This window comes from Salvia hispanica, chromosome 4, assembly GCF_029641045.1.
Source record: "Salvia hispanica isolate PSC_SH4W2 chromosome 4, Shi_PSC_v1, whole genome shotgun sequence".
Taxonomy (NCBI): domain Eukaryota; kingdom Viridiplantae; phylum Streptophyta; class Magnoliopsida; order Lamiales; family Lamiaceae; genus Salvia; species Salvia hispanica.
The window spans coordinates 45,911,982-45,930,096 of NC_142695.1; the positions used below are offsets into that span (position 1 = coordinate 45,911,982).

Consider the following 18,115-nt stretch of genomic DNA (forward strand, 5'->3'; position numbering starts at 1 on the left):
CATTTGTGTCGCAAATTTAACAATGAGGGTAACGAGTTGAAAAATAACTTCACAATCAAAGCTCATGCATACCAGATTTATTGTCAAGAAAATCGAAAAAGGGGATTGATGCTATTACAGTGTAAGGTTCAAATATAAAAGAAAGTAATTTTTAGTCAAAATTTCAAGAAAAAAAATGATATTTAGATAATTGATTTGAACAATACTGTCGCATCCAATCAAACTCAATACCAGACAGAGAAATTATACACACATACTAAAAAGAGAGAACAACATTGTCACCTCCAATCAAACTCACTACCAGAAAAACTATACACATATACTAAAAAGAGATGAACAACATCGAGGGAGGAGCAATGGTGGACTTTCAAATCAGAGGTGGCATAAATGATAGCCACGATGGTAATAAAAAAAAACAAGGTTCAAATTTAAGTATTTAAGAAAGTATTATATTGCTAACTCGACACTTAATTACTAACTAAATAATAATCATGAGATATTTAAATTAATGGCCTAGATCATCAATCCTAAAATGTAACAATAAAAAGTCAACAAAGAGTATTAAAGTTAATTTACAACATATTAGTTGTAACTAACTTTTGAAAAATTTCCCACAACTTTAAAACGCACATAACTTTCTCGATTTAAATTATTATTTCGGAAAACATATATCAAAATAAAGATAATTTCATAAGGATTCTAACGAGATCTCACTTGCATATGTTCCGACGTCAAAATCTGAAAATAAATTCAAATTTTTTTAATTTTTTTGTACAACACAAATATCGACACAATATATAAAAATATGACAATATAATACATGTAGAATATCAATATAAGCAATGTGTTAACATTCTCAAAGCATTATGTTAGATATTTTCAAAACACTATATTGACATTTTCATCTAAAACCCCAATTTGGTAGTTTTTTTTTTGTTTTTTTATTTAATTAATAAAAATAAAAATTACACGTGGCAAATTGCAGACCGCAAATTTTATAAAATCCTATGGTCTTAAATTAGTTGTAGTTAGTAATTAAATGATGAGTTAGCAATTGATCACCCCCTAAGTATATTTATGTTTTTTATACGCATATTATTTTTGTAATTTTATAGAGTTATGGAAAAATATTTATGCTATTATAAATTTAATTCAGTTTTGAAAATTTAGATCGAACGGAATTGAAATTTAAATTTCAATTTGGATGAGATCAAATAATAAATTTAGAGTTTTATCCCTGCCCCACCACCCACAAGCTACACCATCCCACGCACAGATAAAAGAAAAACAGAAATAAAAAAAGGGGCGAGTGAGGAAGATATACTCAAACTCAAGCTTAAATAGATAGAGGGCGAGGGAGAAGAGGGTTTCTGATAAATCTCGCAACCAGCTGCGGATGCTTCATCACACAACTACAATCCAATTCCAATAACTGCACCACTCACTCTATTTCGTGCTAGAGAGAGGGATTGATTGTTTTCTGCGTTGAGCCAAATTGGAGCAGAAGAAGAGGGGAAACTGACTGAACAAGGAGATAAGGCGAGGAGTAGCCCTAGATCTGTTGCCGGGAGGATGAGTACAACCAGGGGAAGCGGCGGCGCCGTGCAGCCCATTCCCGCGGGGGCAAGGAAGGTGGTGCTAAGCTTGAAGGAGATAGTTAACTGCTCCGACGCGGAGATCTACGCTGCTCTCAAGGACTGTAATATGGACCCTAACGAGGCAGTTGATCGTCTCATATGTCAGGGTATTTTCTTTACCCAGCCCTAATTTCTTTCTATGCAGTGTGTTTACTGTGAGTCACGCAAGGAAGAGATGCATTGGTGAGGATTTGAGATGTTTTAATTGAAAAGGAACACCTTTCTTACTTTTTAGTTAGTGAAGACATCGTGGCGCAAAAACCAGAAATCTTAATATTGTTTTGTGTCTGATAATTTTTTTTAAAAGTACTGGAGTAGGAGTTCTATATTAGGAAGAGATTCAAAGAAACGATTTTTACATTGTGTGGGTGTTTCGAAAAAAGTTTAGAGCTATATTGTGTTGAAAATCTGATAAGAACATTATTTTCAAAATGACGGCTTCCTCACTTCTTAACTAGATGATAGTTTCTGCAAAATTGACCATCTCAGGATTGGTACTGAACTTTATGTTTTTGTAAATTTATCATATGCATTGAACTGGGATTTTGCTGGTAAATGGTAGTAGTAATTAGCTGGAGGTGGTGTATGAAAGGCAACTTATGAGTTGATAAGAACAAGTTTGAGTGGAATATTTTTTTTCCGAAACCTTGGATACTGGTTTATTCACTTTTTGGCCATGTTATGCACAGATCTTTTTGGAGGTTCTGTTGTACTGGCCCGTTCTGGTACAGTATCATGCATCATGCCATTCTTTCTCGATATACAGTAGACATATTCGTTCTGGTTTTGTGGGGTTATTTTTTTGGAAAATGCATATACTATTAGTTGTAGCTCGTGTCTTTATTGACTGAATTGCTTTTCAATGGAGAATAAGTGTGTATACTTGTTTGCTGGCTCATCGGCTAAATGCAGCAGTATACTAACCTACTAATGGAATTGAAGCTGAAATCATTGTAATTATTTATTTGATTAAAATTTTCTCTGACATGTCTTTTACAATTGTGTAGTTCCTTTCCATGAGGTGAAGAGCAAACGAGAAAAGAAAAAAGAGGTTCGTTATTTATGGCATAGGTTCTGTATTGATAGCAGACTCTCCTTTTTTACAATACTATAAATGAAACAACTTTTATATTGGCATAATATCTTATTCATGAGGTCATGTGTCTGCTGGAATAATTTTATGACACGTTTATGGCTTGTGGTCTGCTACCTGGATTAATTGGTTTCTTTTTCTTGCATTACCCTTTATATGCATAATGGTTCTGCTTTAATGAGATACTGACCTAGTACGAAAACTTATGTTACAGCTTCGATATTATTTGAAACAAGCACAGTGACATCCTAATTTGTTTGTTACAACTGTTATGTTCCAGGGTAAAGATAGCTATGACTCGAGGTCGCATGGTGCTAATAGTTCAACTAGACGCAGCAGGAATGGCGCTGAGCGCCGTGGTGCTTCTGCAGCTTACAGTGCATCTGCAACATACAGTGCTTCTGGTATGGTAGCTTCGATTTAATTGCGTTTGGTCAATTAGAATGATCTTTGCAAATGTCTTTAAACAAGTTTTTTCTTATCAGAGTCAATGCATGGAAAGCCAACATATAAGAAAGACAATGGATCAGCTTCGTATAAAAGTAACTTTTCTTCAGCAGCTGGTGTTTCTGTAAATAATAGAAGCCAAGTACCTTCAGGCCTCAGGTTTGTTTTCACTGAATTCTTAGTTCTTACAGTTTGTCAAAAATCTGTACTTCAATGTTTAAATCAATGAATTGGTGTAAAGTCTGCTGCTTATTTGTGTTATCCTTGGTTTTCATTAGCCTTTCTAAGTTTATAGAGGCATGTCAAGGCCTGCTGTTATTACAATAGTACTCATATATTAACTTGCTCTTGAAGTTCAATGAAGAATGACATATCAGTGTTTTGGTTATTGCTTTTTCTGTGTTTCATAATAAACTTTTCTTAAGAATGGAATCCATGTTTCTATGTGGTCGGGATTCTTTAATACATACTACCCCCGTCCCATAACAATATGGACATTTTCCATTTTGGGCCATCTAAGCCCTTCTATTTTTGGTAACTTCTTTCTTAAGGTGGGCCCATTCTCCACTAACAATACTAAAATTACTTTTTCTTTCTATCTCTCTCTTTACCAATTGGGCATTAAAACCCACGGTGTCCCAAATGTCCATATTTTTATGGGATGGAGGGAGTATGTAATATAATGGGCCTTTTTTTGCCTTATATGTCTATGTTCTTTAGATCCTCATATTCTTTAATGTCATGAATAATAATGCATGTGTGTGATAGTGTTCAATTCAAATTTATGGATCCCTTGAAAGTATAATATTTAATCTTTCTGATGAAACCTTATTAATCTATCAGTGACAGTCATGAAGTAATTTATTTCTACCATACAGAAGCCTTGCTGTTATTAACGCTCTTTTCCTCTACTGATATGTTGTAGTGATAGTAGCGCTGCTGAGAGTAAGGGATCCTTGTTGGGAGCAGCTGATGGTATGCAATCTGTTGCAAAGACACCTTCTGGATACCAATCTGCCTGGGGGGGTGTTCCTGGTCAAGTTTCCATGGCTGATATTGTGAGGATGGGAAAGCCGCATAATAAAGCACCTCATGCTCCGAGTGCATCTCATCACCAATTTCAAGACGCCCCAGCAACTGAACCGTTTCCCCATTTAAGATCTACTTCAAATTATGCTTCTAAAGCTAATCAGGCAGAAGTTTCTTCAGTTCAGCATGCTCCCAATACTGATGAGTGGCCTGTAGAGAAGCCAGTTTCTACAAATGTTATTCCTGTCCCAGAATATACAGTTGATGGTGAGCTGTATCCAGATGCATCTGGTGTATCTGAAGAAATTGATAACCATTATGAGGAAGAAGTGGTTCAAGAAAGAGAAGATGATGATATTGGAAACTCTGGTGGAAATGATCTGAATTCTGTTCCTGTATCCGATAGGAAGATTCCAGAGAATGATTCAAGAAGTTCATCACTATTTGAGAATGAGCTGTATCAAAATATGGCTCCGTACCAGTCCAAGGATCCTGATTACGAGCTTCATGAAGGTATATTCTCTTTTGGATTTCATTTTTATTGAATTAAAGTATAACACCACCTAAAATTTGAAGAACGTTTAGTAGGCTACTTATCTTGTGAAACTAACATTTGATTCTGCTTTTGAAATTTTTTATGGTATTAATATTATTTATGATATATAAAAAGAAAATGACTTTAGAGCGTCAGTTTTTGAGGCTGGAAAATGTATGTTATAGATTGTTGGCTCCCGCACGGCAGTCACCTTGTCATACATGTGTATGGTTCAAAGAATCCTAGTCTTATGTTTATGTTGGTGCCTTGGTGGCTACCTCAGGTTCAAGTTGTCTATTGTTTGCAGGCGAAGAAGTTGGTGCTTCAGTGGCATCAGTCACCCGAAATATCCAACAGCTAAGTGTAGATAAGGATGATACAGAGTTTCCATCTGAAGAAGATACACCTTCGGTGGTAATTCCTGATCATTTGCAAGCTCAAGCAGCAGAATGTTCACACTTAAGCTTTGGTAGTTTTGGACCTAGCATGAACGCTTCATATCCTACTGGAGGTTTGACATCTGCGACCGTAAAAAGTAATTTGGATGAGGGGCATAATGAGACTGATACTTCATCAGCTGGGCATGCGGATACTAGGTACGATTATTAGTGATTTCCAGATATTGCTTATCTTCTTCAAAATTCTGAAATCTCTTGTTCCATTGCTGCAGACAGTCTGAATATTATATTGATGATTCTCTTAGAGATACATCTGATAGGTTCCATATCAATGGTCCTAATGGTGGCATTGCGGAGACATACGATGCACCTTCTGCTTCACAGCCAGAAGAATTAAAACCTGAGAGTACTGAAGTGGCTCATGGAAATCAATATCCTTTTCAGTCTGCGAATCCTAGTTATGCCTTAGATGATGCTCAAAGGCTGAATGCTGCTTTTAATGAGACAAGTCCTCAGATGCACAATCTTGCCCAATTTTCTAATGTCATGGTAATATATTTAGCCCCTTGCTTTAGTAAGAATATTATTTGATTTCTAAGATTGCACTGGAAATGGAAACAGTTGAATATATACCTGTTCTTACCTGAAGTGAGAATTTTCTAACAGCCTTCAAACTATATTCTCATCCGTTTTAGTCCAAAAAATGGGTATATTTCTATGTGATTGGAAATGGAAAGTGTAGAAGATCATCTTTGAGTGGGCATAATCACTTCCCTTCATGCACATGTCTTGGGAATGAGTAGGAAGAGGGGGATTAGGCTCAAATGATAGCCTCCTTACTTCTCACCTTATTTGGATAGCAGTTATTAGTACCAGTAAAAGGATAGTGCTCTTGATTTTTTGCGTTGATGCATGAATGTGATACATTAGTAACTTTTCTGTCCCCGAGTTGAGACAAACTTTGAAGAGTTACTCCTTGATCTTTAGATTCTTCACTCTAGTTTAACAACATATAATTTCTTATGCTGCTTTATTCCTATTTTTATTTGATCTCACATCTCTTTGGTGAGTGAATGTGTTCATTTATATGTGGATGTGAATTATTAAGGTCTTTGACTTTTGCTTATTCTTGTTTTGTAATTATTATTAGCAGCAGTCATACCCAAATTCACTGCAAAGCGCATTGTTGGCTGGAAATGTTCACTCTGCTAGAGATTCTGATCTTCAATACTCGCAGTTTCCTGTCTCGCATTCTATGGCTGCAAAATATGGGAACTCTGTTTCTTCTGTTGGTGCTTCAGCAATGTCTGAGGTACCCATCTTTCTTTGGTGCTGTATAAATTATGTTTCTCTCATGTATAATGTCTTCTTTATCTTTGTCTACTTATAAATGTAAACAATACTACCATATATATCACTTTTCACATATCTCTTTGCCTGGTGGCTGATTATGCTTATCGGGTGGTTCAGGCTTTGAAGAGTGCTAATTCATCATCTCAGCCTACTCCACAATCGCACTCAGGAACAAGTGTTGCCACTGGACCTCCTCTCCCCCAGCAACATATTGCTGTACATCCATATTCTCAGCCGACGCTTCCTCTGGGGCCATATGCCAACATGATTAGCTATCCCTTCATGCCTCAGAGCTATACATACATGCCTTCTGCTTTTCAGCAATCATTTGCTGGTAACAGCACGTATCATCAGTCCCTGGCCGCTCTACTCCCCCAGTATAAAAGTAGTGTTGCAGTTAGTAGTTTACCTCAGTCTGCAGCTGTCCCGTCTGGATATGGTGGCCTTGGGAATACTGCTACAGTCCCCGGAAATTATCAGATGAACCCTCCTGCCGCCTCATCTGGATCAGCTATTAACTATGAGGAAGTCTTGGCTCAGTACAAGGAAAGTAGTCACTTGCTCGCTCTTCAGCAGCAGCAGCAGCAGCAGCAGCAACAACAGCAGCAGGTAACCCTTCATTTATATGCTCTCCAATTGATTCCAGCTAATTTCTTTACGTCTCTGATAGAAGTCTTGTATTATAACGTCTGCCATTTTCCAGAATGAGTGGCTTCACGGGCAAGGTTCAAGAACCGTGCAAGCTGTTCCATCGAATGCTTATTACAATTATCAGGGACAAAGCCAGCAGCCTGGTGGTTTCAGGCAAGCTCAGCAGCAGTCGCAGAACTACGGAGCCCCTGGGTACCCGAATTTCTACCATTCGCAGGCTGGGATATCGCTCGACCAGCAACAGAACCCAAGAGACAGCACACTGGGTGCCCCTCAAGGACAGCCTAAGCAGTCCCAAATGTGGCCCAATGGTTACTAATCAGCTCTTGTGCTTCTTCAAGGAGCCTGCAACGAGTGCACAAGCAAACCCTCTCTAGGCGTCAAGATGACGGGCTGTGCCTGTGCACTTGCCTCGAAGGTCCACATGGCTTGCTCGTCCTCAGTTGATGTAACTTAAGAGAGATATGGCTGTTAACTTTTGTGTTAGTGGAGATGTGTTTTGCCTTTCCACTTGCACTTGATGATTTAGATCAACTTTTCTTTAGAGAGAGCTGCTGCTCAAGTTAAAGGTTTATTGTCTAACCATGTTTTTTTTCCTTTTTCTTGTTCTTTTTTCTCTTGCTTTTCTGTTGCATCACTGTATCATGGCTTTGTGTACAATAGGAACTGAGTTTTGGTTTATTGTCATGTCTTTATTTTAAGTCCAGGTAATTAATTTGAAATGCTTTTTTAGGTTCCTGTTTGATTGGCACTCACATGTGAAGCTATAATTGTTTCAAAGAACACCAATAAATAGAAAATTCAAATGTTTAATTGGCTAAATCTAGGCAATTTCCAAAGAACACTTTAGGCAAATTATGTGTTGCAACAATTTCGTGGTCACATTCAAGATGTTCATATTTTTGTCTCAATTAAAATGTATACTTTCTACATTTGTAAAGATATTTCTCTTTTCTCTCATTAAAATATTTAATTACTCCTAGTTTTTTGTTTCTATTTACTTTATTTAACAATTTTTTTTATAATTATGTGACTCAAGAATGTAGATATATTGAGTAGGAAAAAAAGGAATAGTAACTATGTGTTATGAAAATAGCATTTTGGAATGCTACAAGTTTTAATACGCACGATCGGTTAAAAAGATAGAATAAAAAAGCCCAATTACGTCTGCTTTCAAGCGTTTACAATTGAGGCCCATTTACATGGTTCTGGCCCATTTGTAACCGTTTTCCTGTGAATGACACTTCTCTCTTTTCATTCACCGCTAGCTCCAAATGGCACTTTACCCTCGTCTCTGCGTTCTCTCCTCCAACGCCCGTGTATATCTCTCTCTCTCTTCTTTCTCTCTCTCTCTCACACACACACACACACACACCAACAGCGTCTTTGATATTGAGATTTCCCGGTGATTATGTTCAGGTTGTAGTGACGCCGCTCTTGCAGGGAGTCTGGACTGGTTATGGACGGTAACTTTCTTCTGCTCCGATTTCTCTATTTCGCCGTTTTTTAATCAATTTATTCGTTTTCACATGTTAGTTTCCAGTGATCTGATCCAATTTTCAATAAGTTCGTATATACGAGAACCAGCGGCATGGCGATAAAATTGTGAGAGAAAAATATAGAAATAGAATCAATCATCAATGTGTGCCTAATTAATTAATTATTTTTATTATATAAGTTACCCGTAGGCCGTAGGAATCGCCATTAGTGCCAGCTGCATGCTCGGATTTCTATTGTTGATGTGAACTTTCTTAGCTTCTGCAGCTCGATGCTGTGAAATTTAGGCAGAGTGTGAATTGTTTATGCGCTTAGAATCGAAATGTCGCTTGAGCGTTGGATTTCTGTATTTAGGTTTTTGTGAATATACGATTTCAATGAGTGCGAAATACTTTTTTTTTCCTACCTTGGGCAGCTCGAGTATTCGTGTTGCTGATAGACCTCAAGGCCATGAAGGACGCTTGTTGAATAATAGCAGTCTTAATGGAATTAGGACTTTTTGTACTAACCAAGGTTAGTGGTCGCACTGGAGCTGCTACTATTGATTATAGATGTTCAGTTTTTTGTAGCACGGGTGATATACGTTTGCTAATATGGAATGCTCTATTTGTTTATGGTAGGGGGTGCTTTTATAGTATTTTGATAATTCAAAGTGATGGGAGTGATGTTGAGAGGAAGGGGTTATGTGGAGGATATACAGTTAGAAGAAAAGAAATCCTAAGGGATCAGAGATGAATAAGATATTGTCGTATTGATCACTAACCTTTAGAATATTAGAAGGCACAGTTACCGAAACACCCTCTGACTTGACGACGATTATGGTTGATTTTGAGGTTACAGTTTCAAAACCGAGTTCTCTTTGGATATGATGCTGATGTTCTTGAATCTGGTGTCCTTCTGAAAGCGTTCTTAATTCTACTTGCGATTAATGTAATTGACAATATTCTCCTGGTAATGGTTTCTTCTTTTTGTGCCAGATTTGGCTAGTAAGAAGTGTGTGCCATGCAGCTCCAAAGATTTGAGGCCTATGACTGAGGAGACAGCCAACATTTTGCTCAAAAGGGTATGGATGTTTATATTATAAGCTTTGTTTTATTTGCGTATTTTAATTGGTAATTTATGGCTCAGGTTCCTGGATGGAATCTAGTGAAGGAAAATGATTCATGGAAGCTGCATCAGTCCTGGAAAGTTAAGACTTTCGCCAAAGGAATGGACTTTCTCCGGCTCGTTGCTGATGTTGCAGAAGGTGAAGGTATACTTCTTAAACTTGTCTAGATTATTTTGGGTGGTTTCCTATATTCTAAAGTTCCTTCCCTACAAGTGTAAATGGACTTGGGTTGGGATGCCATTTATCAACCTCTTAATATACTTGAAGTTTTATAGATGAACTTCCTTGTATTGAAGTCCATTTGTGCACTTTAAACCAATTTCGAGCGATCTTGTATTTTCAATATTTCCCCTCCTTTGTAACTTAAATTAAAAATAACCTTAACCGTAAAAAAATTGTTGTTTGGTTTTTGGTTATGAAGAGTAGCCTCACATTGTAAGGAAGAGTTCTTTCTTTTCACCATTGAGATACACGCCGCCTGAATATGCACTTCTGCCTGAAAATTATTGTTATGTAAGTAAGGAATATGCACTCCTATATGTTTCTGTTTGGATAAGGAAAGCGAGACAAATATGCAGCTAATATTAGCATAGAAGTTTGGTTGGCTAGGGATTGATTCAAATTATCATCTGATTAGTGTTCTATATCTTTCTCAACATGTCTTTATTTGATACAGGCCATCACCCAGATCTTCACCTTGTCGGATGGAACAACATAAAGATTGATATTTGGACCCATGCAGTGGGTAAGATCACCTCGAATAAACTTTGCTCTCCATTCTTTTTGGTTACCATTGCAACGAAAGAATGAACTCCTTAACGTTCATTCAACCTGAAAATATATATCTATGAATTATCTGTAATGATACCTATCAAAAACCATTAGCTGATTCCATTAAGCTTTATCTTTGTATTTTTGCTCCATCAATTACCATGTCGCATTTGAGAATTACAGCAGTTTGATGTTTATTCGTAGCAAAACTCATCTTCTTCTGTACCATGTAGCTTTTCTTTGAATATCTGGAATCTAAACACCATTGATCTCCTTAATAAAGCTTACATGGATTTATTCTAATTATGGTACAAACACAAATCTAATCAGCATTGATCTTCTCATTGAATAATGAGATGTTCCTTATTTGATCGGACTAGCATGACTATTTCATTTTTGCCCTTTAGTTTGTGTATTTCAGTGAAGTTGTTTCACGAACAAACGCCTCTTGATGCACTCGATCTTTTTTTACGGTGCAGGTGGACTGACTGAGAATGATTTCATACTTGCTGCAAAGATCAATGGACTTAATCTTCACAACCTTCTAAGGATAACACCAACAGACAAGTAACAGCCCGACATTGATAGACATGCGTTCTTTATGTTTTTATTTTGGTTTTTGTGTTCCTGCACCCGGTCAAAGGTATGTTTTTGAACGGATGGATTATGGACATGGTTTTATCCAATGTCTGAATATGGTTCTATTGCAACTCCTCTTTTATTTTATGCTAAACAAAAAGTTTGTGTGATTTAAAATTAAATGCAGAAATAAATTTAGCAATCAAATCAGAAGAAAAGGTGTAACAAAAATAAAAGGCCAGGAACTTATATAGTGCTGGTACTCATTATCATTCTACAATCATCTAAAGTTATCCCAAACTTATTTATCACAAAATCAAAACTTTTGACATTTATATTTGTATTTTCGGGTAGGTTTTCAGGTATTTATCTTGAAAATTAGGACGGTCAATGCCTAATAAGTGATATGTTTACTGGTATAAAATACACGATGGGGCATCAACCCTAATTAAATGAAATTATAATTAAAGATTTAATGAACTCTAATTATAAACGACACTATACAAAGGCCAAACTAGGACGTCGGACCGCTTGGATGGTGAGGTTTGCGGCATCCTCATGTTGCAAGGGGGAGTTCATGGACGACTGACCATAAAATAGTTTATTTCTATTTTGGATAATATTTTTCTCTCTAATGAGGTAGACATCATTCTCCATTAATAATTCGTCAATTACTTTTCTTTCAGTTCTCTCATACTTTACTAATTATACATTAATCGATCATCTGACCGTTCAGTTTAAGGATCGATGTTCTCATCCCACTCAACCACATCAATTGTGTCTATTTTAATACACTACGAATGTATTTATCTCATTTTGGAATCTTGTTGGTTGACCTAACTAAAAGATCCGACACCGATTTGATTCAGAAGATGGATAAAACCCGGCCCGGTAGCGTAATTCGGACGCAGATGTGGGCCCGCGAGAACAAATGCTCAAATATACTTTCTCAATATATTGATATATATTATCAGCGTTCACTCATTCACTGAATTCAATTTCGCGGAAACAAAATGGTGAGAAATTTTCCTATCTATACTCGATTTCTTCATCTACTTCTCGATCACTTCTATTTCATTGTTCCAAGTTTTTTTTTTAATTTCTATCTTAATTTGGGTCGAATTGATTAAGGTTACGCAGTTACTCTTTCTCTCTGCATTCCGATTCAGTTAGTTTAAGCTTGTGTAGCAGCTGATTCCAGTGTTTTTTCTCTAATTTTCTTCTTCTTACTGTTAATTTGTTTTCTTATCGCATGGATTTTGATATCAAATTTAATTCTGGAGTAGGATATGATTTGTTTATGAAATTAGGGTTTTTGAGTTCTTAGGTGAAGCTAGATTAGTTTATGTTGAGAAATTGGTAGATAAAAGATTCCTTTTTTTTATTGTGTGTGTAGACTTTATTCAACATCTGTAATTGTACAGCTTTGCTTCGAGGTTTGTAAAATTTGAGCTCAGAAAATGTGTAGCTTCTAATGCCTTTAGTCTCAGTGATGATAGGGTTGGGCCTTATAAGTGTGCTTAAAATGAAATTAAAAGATCAGAATTCGTAAACCAGTAAAAGTATTTCGTGTTTGTGATCCGTTCTTGTCGTCCTTTGTGACTGGGGTGTCATCCACTTGAATCTGGTGAATGCGGGATTGTGTGCTGAATTATAATGCCCGAATATAGCTGGTTTTCCTGATTATAGCTTAACTATGACAATTGATTATCTGTTTCGTTGCAAATATGGCATATGATGCCCTACTGTTGTTGCTTAGTGGAGAAAATTGTACTCAGCAGAGTTTATTTATATGTTTTCAAAATTGTTAGTTATGGTGTCTTTGGAATACAAAAGGAAGCAATCACATTGATGTAAGAAATATCTAGTGTTGTAGCTGATAAATCTTAGAAAATGTCTCAATTGGTGGTTTAATATCACATAAAGCAACCTATATGTAGATGGGTATTGGTATGTGGACTCAGCAATGGACCCAAAGAAACCAGAAGGAGAGATGATCGGTTGCAGAATGTGGAATAAGAATGGAGTTGTGGAAATGAAAGACATAGATGAGGTTGGCATTGAGTTAGTTTCTCTAGACGCGAATGACCACCACTTGGTCTAGTGCCGAGACTTAGTGGCACTATTGTTGAGTGAGTACTGAGTATGCAAATGTTACTTATCTTTTTCTTGAACATTATTTGCATTAGTTTATTTGTTGTAGTTTGTTTGTAATCAAGAGGTGATGTCCGAGTTTTTGGTTTTGTTTTAATGATTTAATTGTATCTAGGCTGACCCGGAATTGGAAGCGATCAGACAAAGGAGAATACAGGAGCTAATGGCTCAACGTGGCGGGGTAGTTACTCCATTTTGTTCTATTTTACTTTTCAAAGTTTTTTTGTGCTCTTTGCTTGTTGTAGTTACGTATTTACTTATATACAGGGTAGTCATCAAGGTCCTGAGCAACAGAAAGCCCAGGAGGAAGCTAAAAGGTGGACTATCTCTTTCTTTATCTAATTTAACTGTAGTTTTTACTTTGAGTGTCTTAGAAGTTTTTTTGCAAAGCTTTTACTGATTCACTTAATATATTTTTTTACCTAGTGAGGCGGAGGAACAAAGACAACTGATGCTGACACGGATTTTGACATCTGAAGCACGTGCAAGACGTAAGTGGAACCTTCTGAGCTTAATCCAATTTTGTAACTTCTCATAAACTTCTCCCACACAAACTTCTCCAAACATATAAAGATGGACAGCAATAAAAGTGTAGAAACTAGAAACCATAGGTGCAAAAATGTGATGTTTTATCTATCATAGCTTAGATGTCAGTATTTAGATTCTCGTAGTGCAACCACCCACGTGCCTTACTCATGATGCATCTATTTGTGCAGTTGCTCGAATTGCGCTGGTAAAACCCGAGAAGGCCAGGGGAGTTGAGGATGTTATACTGAGAGCTGCCCAAACAGGTCAGATTGTTGAGAAGGTATCTTTGCTTCACTATGCTATCAATTTCTCAGGTTTCATTGTGTAGCTTTCTAAACGTTCAAAATGATTGCAAACGATTTCTTGCTTTCAACATAGGTATCTGAAGAGAGACTCATATCGCTGCTCGAACAAATCAACAATCAAACATCTAAAGAAACCAAAGTCACAGTAAGTAGTAGTAGTAGTTGATATTCAGTTGGCTTGCACTATCATTAGTTTTCAGTCTGTTGATTTTTCTACTGCTGCTTCCCAGATTCGGAGGCGTACGAGTGTTCTCGAGGACGATTAGACTATATGGGTTTGAGGTTTGTTTGATTTTATACTAAGCATGAATTAAAAGGGCATATTGTAAAATCCATCCTATGTTGTGTGGTTGGTTGGAATTGTTTTGAGTGTGATCGTCCAAATTTTAGCCCCTATTTGCGACTTGAATTTTAATAACTTCTATTTTTTTACTGGATACGGATAGTTATTGTATCGTGCAAGCATTGCTTGCTTGAAACAAAAATCCCAGTCATCTTGATGTGAAGTAAGGTTATTTTCTTAACGATGCTAGATTCTCGCATACACTCACTTCAACCTCAAGGGAATATGTCTATATCTTTGTGTTCTCATCTGCATATGACACTGAATGAGTCCTCAATATGATTATATTGTTTGTTTTGGGTTAAGTCCTTATAATTTTATTTTTGGGTTATTTAACACAAGGCCTCATACTAATGGAGTTGAGAAAATGTTTATATGACCAAAATCCTAACAAACCTCCCAACCAAGACAACACAGGTGAAGACCCTTTAACTAGAGCCACATTGGTGACCCAAACCTCAACAAATTGCTCCTCAAACCAAATACCACATAGGAGACCAAGACCAAGACATAGGTCACCAAGGTCTTGACCACGGTTGCACATATAGATGACTAAGACTATAAGCAAAGGTCCTTGACCAAGTTCAAACATGTCTTGCATATCGGGAACTTTATGTGCAAACCAGTCGAATAAGCTCGGTCAGATACCAATGCAAGGGTTCGACAATGCACACTTGAACTTATTCATTCATATTGTCTGATTTGTGTTAAACTCTCATAATTTTGTTTTTGGGTCATTTCCCAACCTCATACTAAAAAATTAGAAAAACACCACTTGTATTTCTTGCTTGCAATTTAACTCTTTCACTAGTGAAATTAGGGAAAAACTTCTATCTTTTGCGTACAGCTTTACTTTTTCACTAATATAAAAAGAGTTTACACCCTGTAATTTACTTTATCATCTTTTAACTTTGTACTTTTCATGTACGGCGATTGAGATTACAATTTACTTACAATAAAATAAAAATGAAATTTTATTGAATACATGCATGTCGGTTATTAAAACTAGTGTATGTGTGTAGAACATAGAAATTAATTTTATATGCCTGCAGGAGCTTAGCGCAGTTGGTTCCGGAGGAGCAGATATTGCTACAAGAAATTAATTTTATATGCAGATCGGAATCCCAATGAGTAGATCTGAATCCCATTGGTTAATTAAGATCGAATTTTCCAAACCAATGTCTCGGATAATGTTTTCTATTATTCTATCCCATTCCATTTCTCAAATTTTTATTTAGTTTTTGTTTTTATTTTAACTTGATTAAATAAATTTAAAGATGACTCAGATTCTTTATCTTTCAATGACAAAAGGTCAAACAAAATCTTCACTAATCCATTTTATCTTACGGAGTCATAAAAAATGAAACCATTTTTCTCTTTCAATCATTGCTACGTAACTACGGAGTACTACAATTAATTAATTTATACATTGAGAACGAAATTAAGTGAATGCAGAAACAATTTTATAATCAAACAAAATACTTACACATTTTAACATCAATTTATTGAATGAAGAAACAATTTATTAATTTAAAATTTTAATTTATTGCAATGCAGAAAAAATTAAGTAACGTAGAAACAATTTTATAATAAAATATTCACCTAAACTAGTGAAGCCAAGGTTCGATATCACGAAATTCTTTACGTATTCACTTTGCAAACAAAACAACGTCTAAAACTAATCAAATGCGACATGTTGTTAATGTTAACTAGATTAGCGAATACATATTCAGAATCGATTGACCTAAGTCGTCGCCGTCCTACTTATTTTTCATGTGAAAATGATTTTTGTAGTCCTATTTTAGAACATGTGCGTGAACAATGGGTTTTTAATTTTTTGGTATTCTCGATTGGTATTGACCTAATTCATATCATCGTTATTAAACCAGCGTGCAATGCGGAAGTCATATGTGTGCAAATTTGAATCTGACGAATTTACCAATTTCTAACCATTCTAGATCTAGAAATCACAATTACAAAAAGATGATTTAGACACAGAAGATGCCCGAAAATCTAATACCCAAAGTGAAATAAATACTCACTCACTCTATCCCATAAAAATCAAAACTGTTTTCATTTTGGTATATCCTATAAAAATTGTGCATTTTTATTTTTGATTACTTCTTTCTATTTAATAAGGTGATAACTAATTTTTTCTTTCTATCTCTATTCTACTTTGCTAGTTACTCCCCCCGTCCCAGATAATTTGGGACACTTTGACCCGGCACGGGTTTTAAGAAATGTAATAGAAAGTGAGTTGAAAAAGTTGGTGAGATGTGGGTCCTACTTTTAAAGTATTAGTTTTATAATAAAATGTGAGTAGGAATGAGTTAGTGGAATATGAGGTCCATTATCAAAAATGGTAAAAGTGAAATGAGACAAATTATGTGGGACGACCCGAAATGGAATATTGGGTCGAATTATCTGGGACAGAGGGAGTATGCATTAACATTCGTGTCATCCTAAAAGTTTTTATTTCAACAAGCCCTATAACAAAATCGAAGAATAGAAAATTTCAAAACCTAATTTTTCTGATGACATCGTCTAGTGAAGGAATCGAAGAGAGAGACCCAATGCATTTTGAAGAAAAAAATTGCAAACTTAAATTGATGCAGAACACTCCCTGCTGTGGTGGGAGCACAGCAGGGGATCCATCTCCTAAATTGATAGAGGCGAAGTGAAACTGAATCATGTCAAACTCGGTGTATTTCGATTTTTAAGTTTATGGCCAACTAATGAATTGATCGTTGAAATAGAGTCCTAATTAATGTTTCTATTTTGAGATGCAAACGTTCTTAAATGACACATAATTTTAGAAATAGTTGTTAATTAGAATACATAGAGAGAAAAATATAGTTAAATATTTTAATAAAAAAAGAGGGAAGATAAATTTATTTTCAAATATAAAAGATTAATATTTCAAATGAAATAAATTAAAAAGAAAAAAAAATGAACATATCAAATGAGTACATATTTTAGCACCGATCATGCAAGTTGTTACCAATTAAATATACATGGAGTGCAAGATAGTGGAGTACAACGCCTAACCAGCCACAGCTAAAATTTTGACAAGAATCTATGTGGTATAAATTACTTGTTTGATTAAATTAATAATCACAATAATGAGTAGACTACCTATGGGCCTACGTACCTAACCTCGTTTGGGATGAAAATTTCATAGATCTTCGTTACGTAAGTGTTCCCTCCGTCCGAAAATCCATTTGCGAATAGTAGTTCCGATTTATTTTTATTGTAAATAGTAATAATAAGGTTTTATTTTATACTAATTAATTCTACTCATATTTCATTTAAAACTAATATTTTATCCATTCCATAGAAATATACCATATTTCCTTTTTCATCTGTCCCATAAAAATAGTCTATATCTATTTATAATAACCTATTTTCTCCTTTTCTTTTACTTTATCATTTATAGATCCCACCATCTACTACACAATTTCAACTACTTGTTCTCTTTTTCTCTTACTTTACCAATTATACATTAAAACTCGTGTTAATTCTAAATGACCTATTTCTATGGGACTGATAGAATATATACAAGTGAGACCTCTGTTTCACTAACTTTTTTCCATCTATTTTTCTTAATGGAGTATTTCTAAATCCGTACCGCCAAGAAATGAGACGTCTAATGACGGAAGGAGGAACTACCAATTAATTCACACATGA

General features: G+C 35.7%; 3 protein-coding genes across 9 annotated transcripts; all 3 read left to right on the forward strand.

Annotated features, from left to right (window-relative positions):
- The first annotated feature begins 1,277 nt into the window (after positions 1–1,277).
- On the forward strand, positions 1,278–7,844 carry LOC125193979 (uncharacterized). Of its 2 annotated transcripts, none has more exons than XM_048091954.2 (10): positions 1,278–1,744; positions 2,645–2,688; positions 3,011–3,134; positions 3,216–3,336; positions 4,103–4,719; positions 5,049–5,337; positions 5,412–5,688; positions 6,290–6,451; positions 6,610–7,101; positions 7,196–7,844. In XM_048091954.2, the coding sequence occupies exons 1-10, from the start codon at positions 1,573–1,575 to the stop codon at positions 7,460–7,462; spliced, it is 2,565 nt and encodes an 854-aa protein (XP_047947911.1). In that variant the 5' UTR covers positions 1,278–1,572; the 3' UTR covers positions 7,463–7,844. The 2 variants fall into 2 exon arrangements, with proteins under 2 accessions (XP_047947911.1, XP_047947912.1); XM_048091955.2 differs by having other exon boundaries at positions 1,279–1,744; positions 6,293–6,451.
- A 515-nt stretch (positions 7,845–8,359) lies between these two features.
- On the forward strand, positions 8,360–11,229 carry LOC125193980 (Transcriptional coactivator/pterin dehydratase). Of its 4 annotated transcripts, none has more exons than XM_048091957.2 (7): positions 8,360–8,462; positions 8,563–8,609; positions 9,056–9,153; positions 9,618–9,703; positions 9,769–9,886; positions 10,425–10,493; positions 10,999–11,229. In XM_048091957.2, the coding sequence occupies exons 1-7, from the start codon at positions 8,418–8,420 to the stop codon at positions 11,088–11,090; spliced, it is 555 nt and encodes a 184-aa protein (XP_047947914.2). In that variant the 5' UTR covers positions 8,360–8,417; the 3' UTR covers positions 11,091–11,229. The 4 variants fall into 4 exon arrangements, with proteins under 4 accessions (XP_047947914.2, XP_047947913.2, XP_088912624.1 ...); XM_048091956.2 differs by having other exon boundaries at positions 8,368–8,462; positions 9,769–9,892; XM_089056498.1 differs by lacking the exon at positions 9,056–9,153 and having other exon boundaries at positions 8,390–8,462; positions 9,769–9,892.
- An 801-nt stretch (positions 11,230–12,030) lies between these two features.
- Positions 12,031–15,655, forward strand: LOC125193981 (double-stranded DNA-binding family protein). 3 transcript variants are annotated; one of them, XM_089056499.1, is made up of 8 exons: positions 12,031–12,114; positions 13,368–13,433; positions 13,520–13,569; positions 13,679–13,743; positions 13,969–14,060; positions 14,159–14,230; positions 14,316–14,367; positions 15,481–15,655. In XM_089056499.1, the coding sequence occupies exons 1-7, from the start codon at positions 12,112–12,114 to the stop codon at positions 14,349–14,351; spliced, it is 384 nt and encodes a 127-aa protein (XP_088912625.1). In that variant the 5' UTR covers positions 12,031–12,111; the 3' UTR covers positions 14,352–14,367; positions 15,481–15,655. The 3 variants fall into 3 exon arrangements, with proteins under 3 accessions (XP_088912625.1, XP_047947915.1, XP_047947916.1); XM_048091958.2 differs by lacking the exon at positions 15,481–15,655 and having other exon boundaries at positions 12,032–12,114; positions 14,316–14,609; XM_048091959.2 differs by lacking the exons at positions 12,031–12,114; positions 15,481–15,655 and adding an exon at positions 12,137–13,230 and having other exon boundaries at positions 14,316–14,609.
- Positions 15,656–18,115: the final 2,460 nt, after the last annotated feature.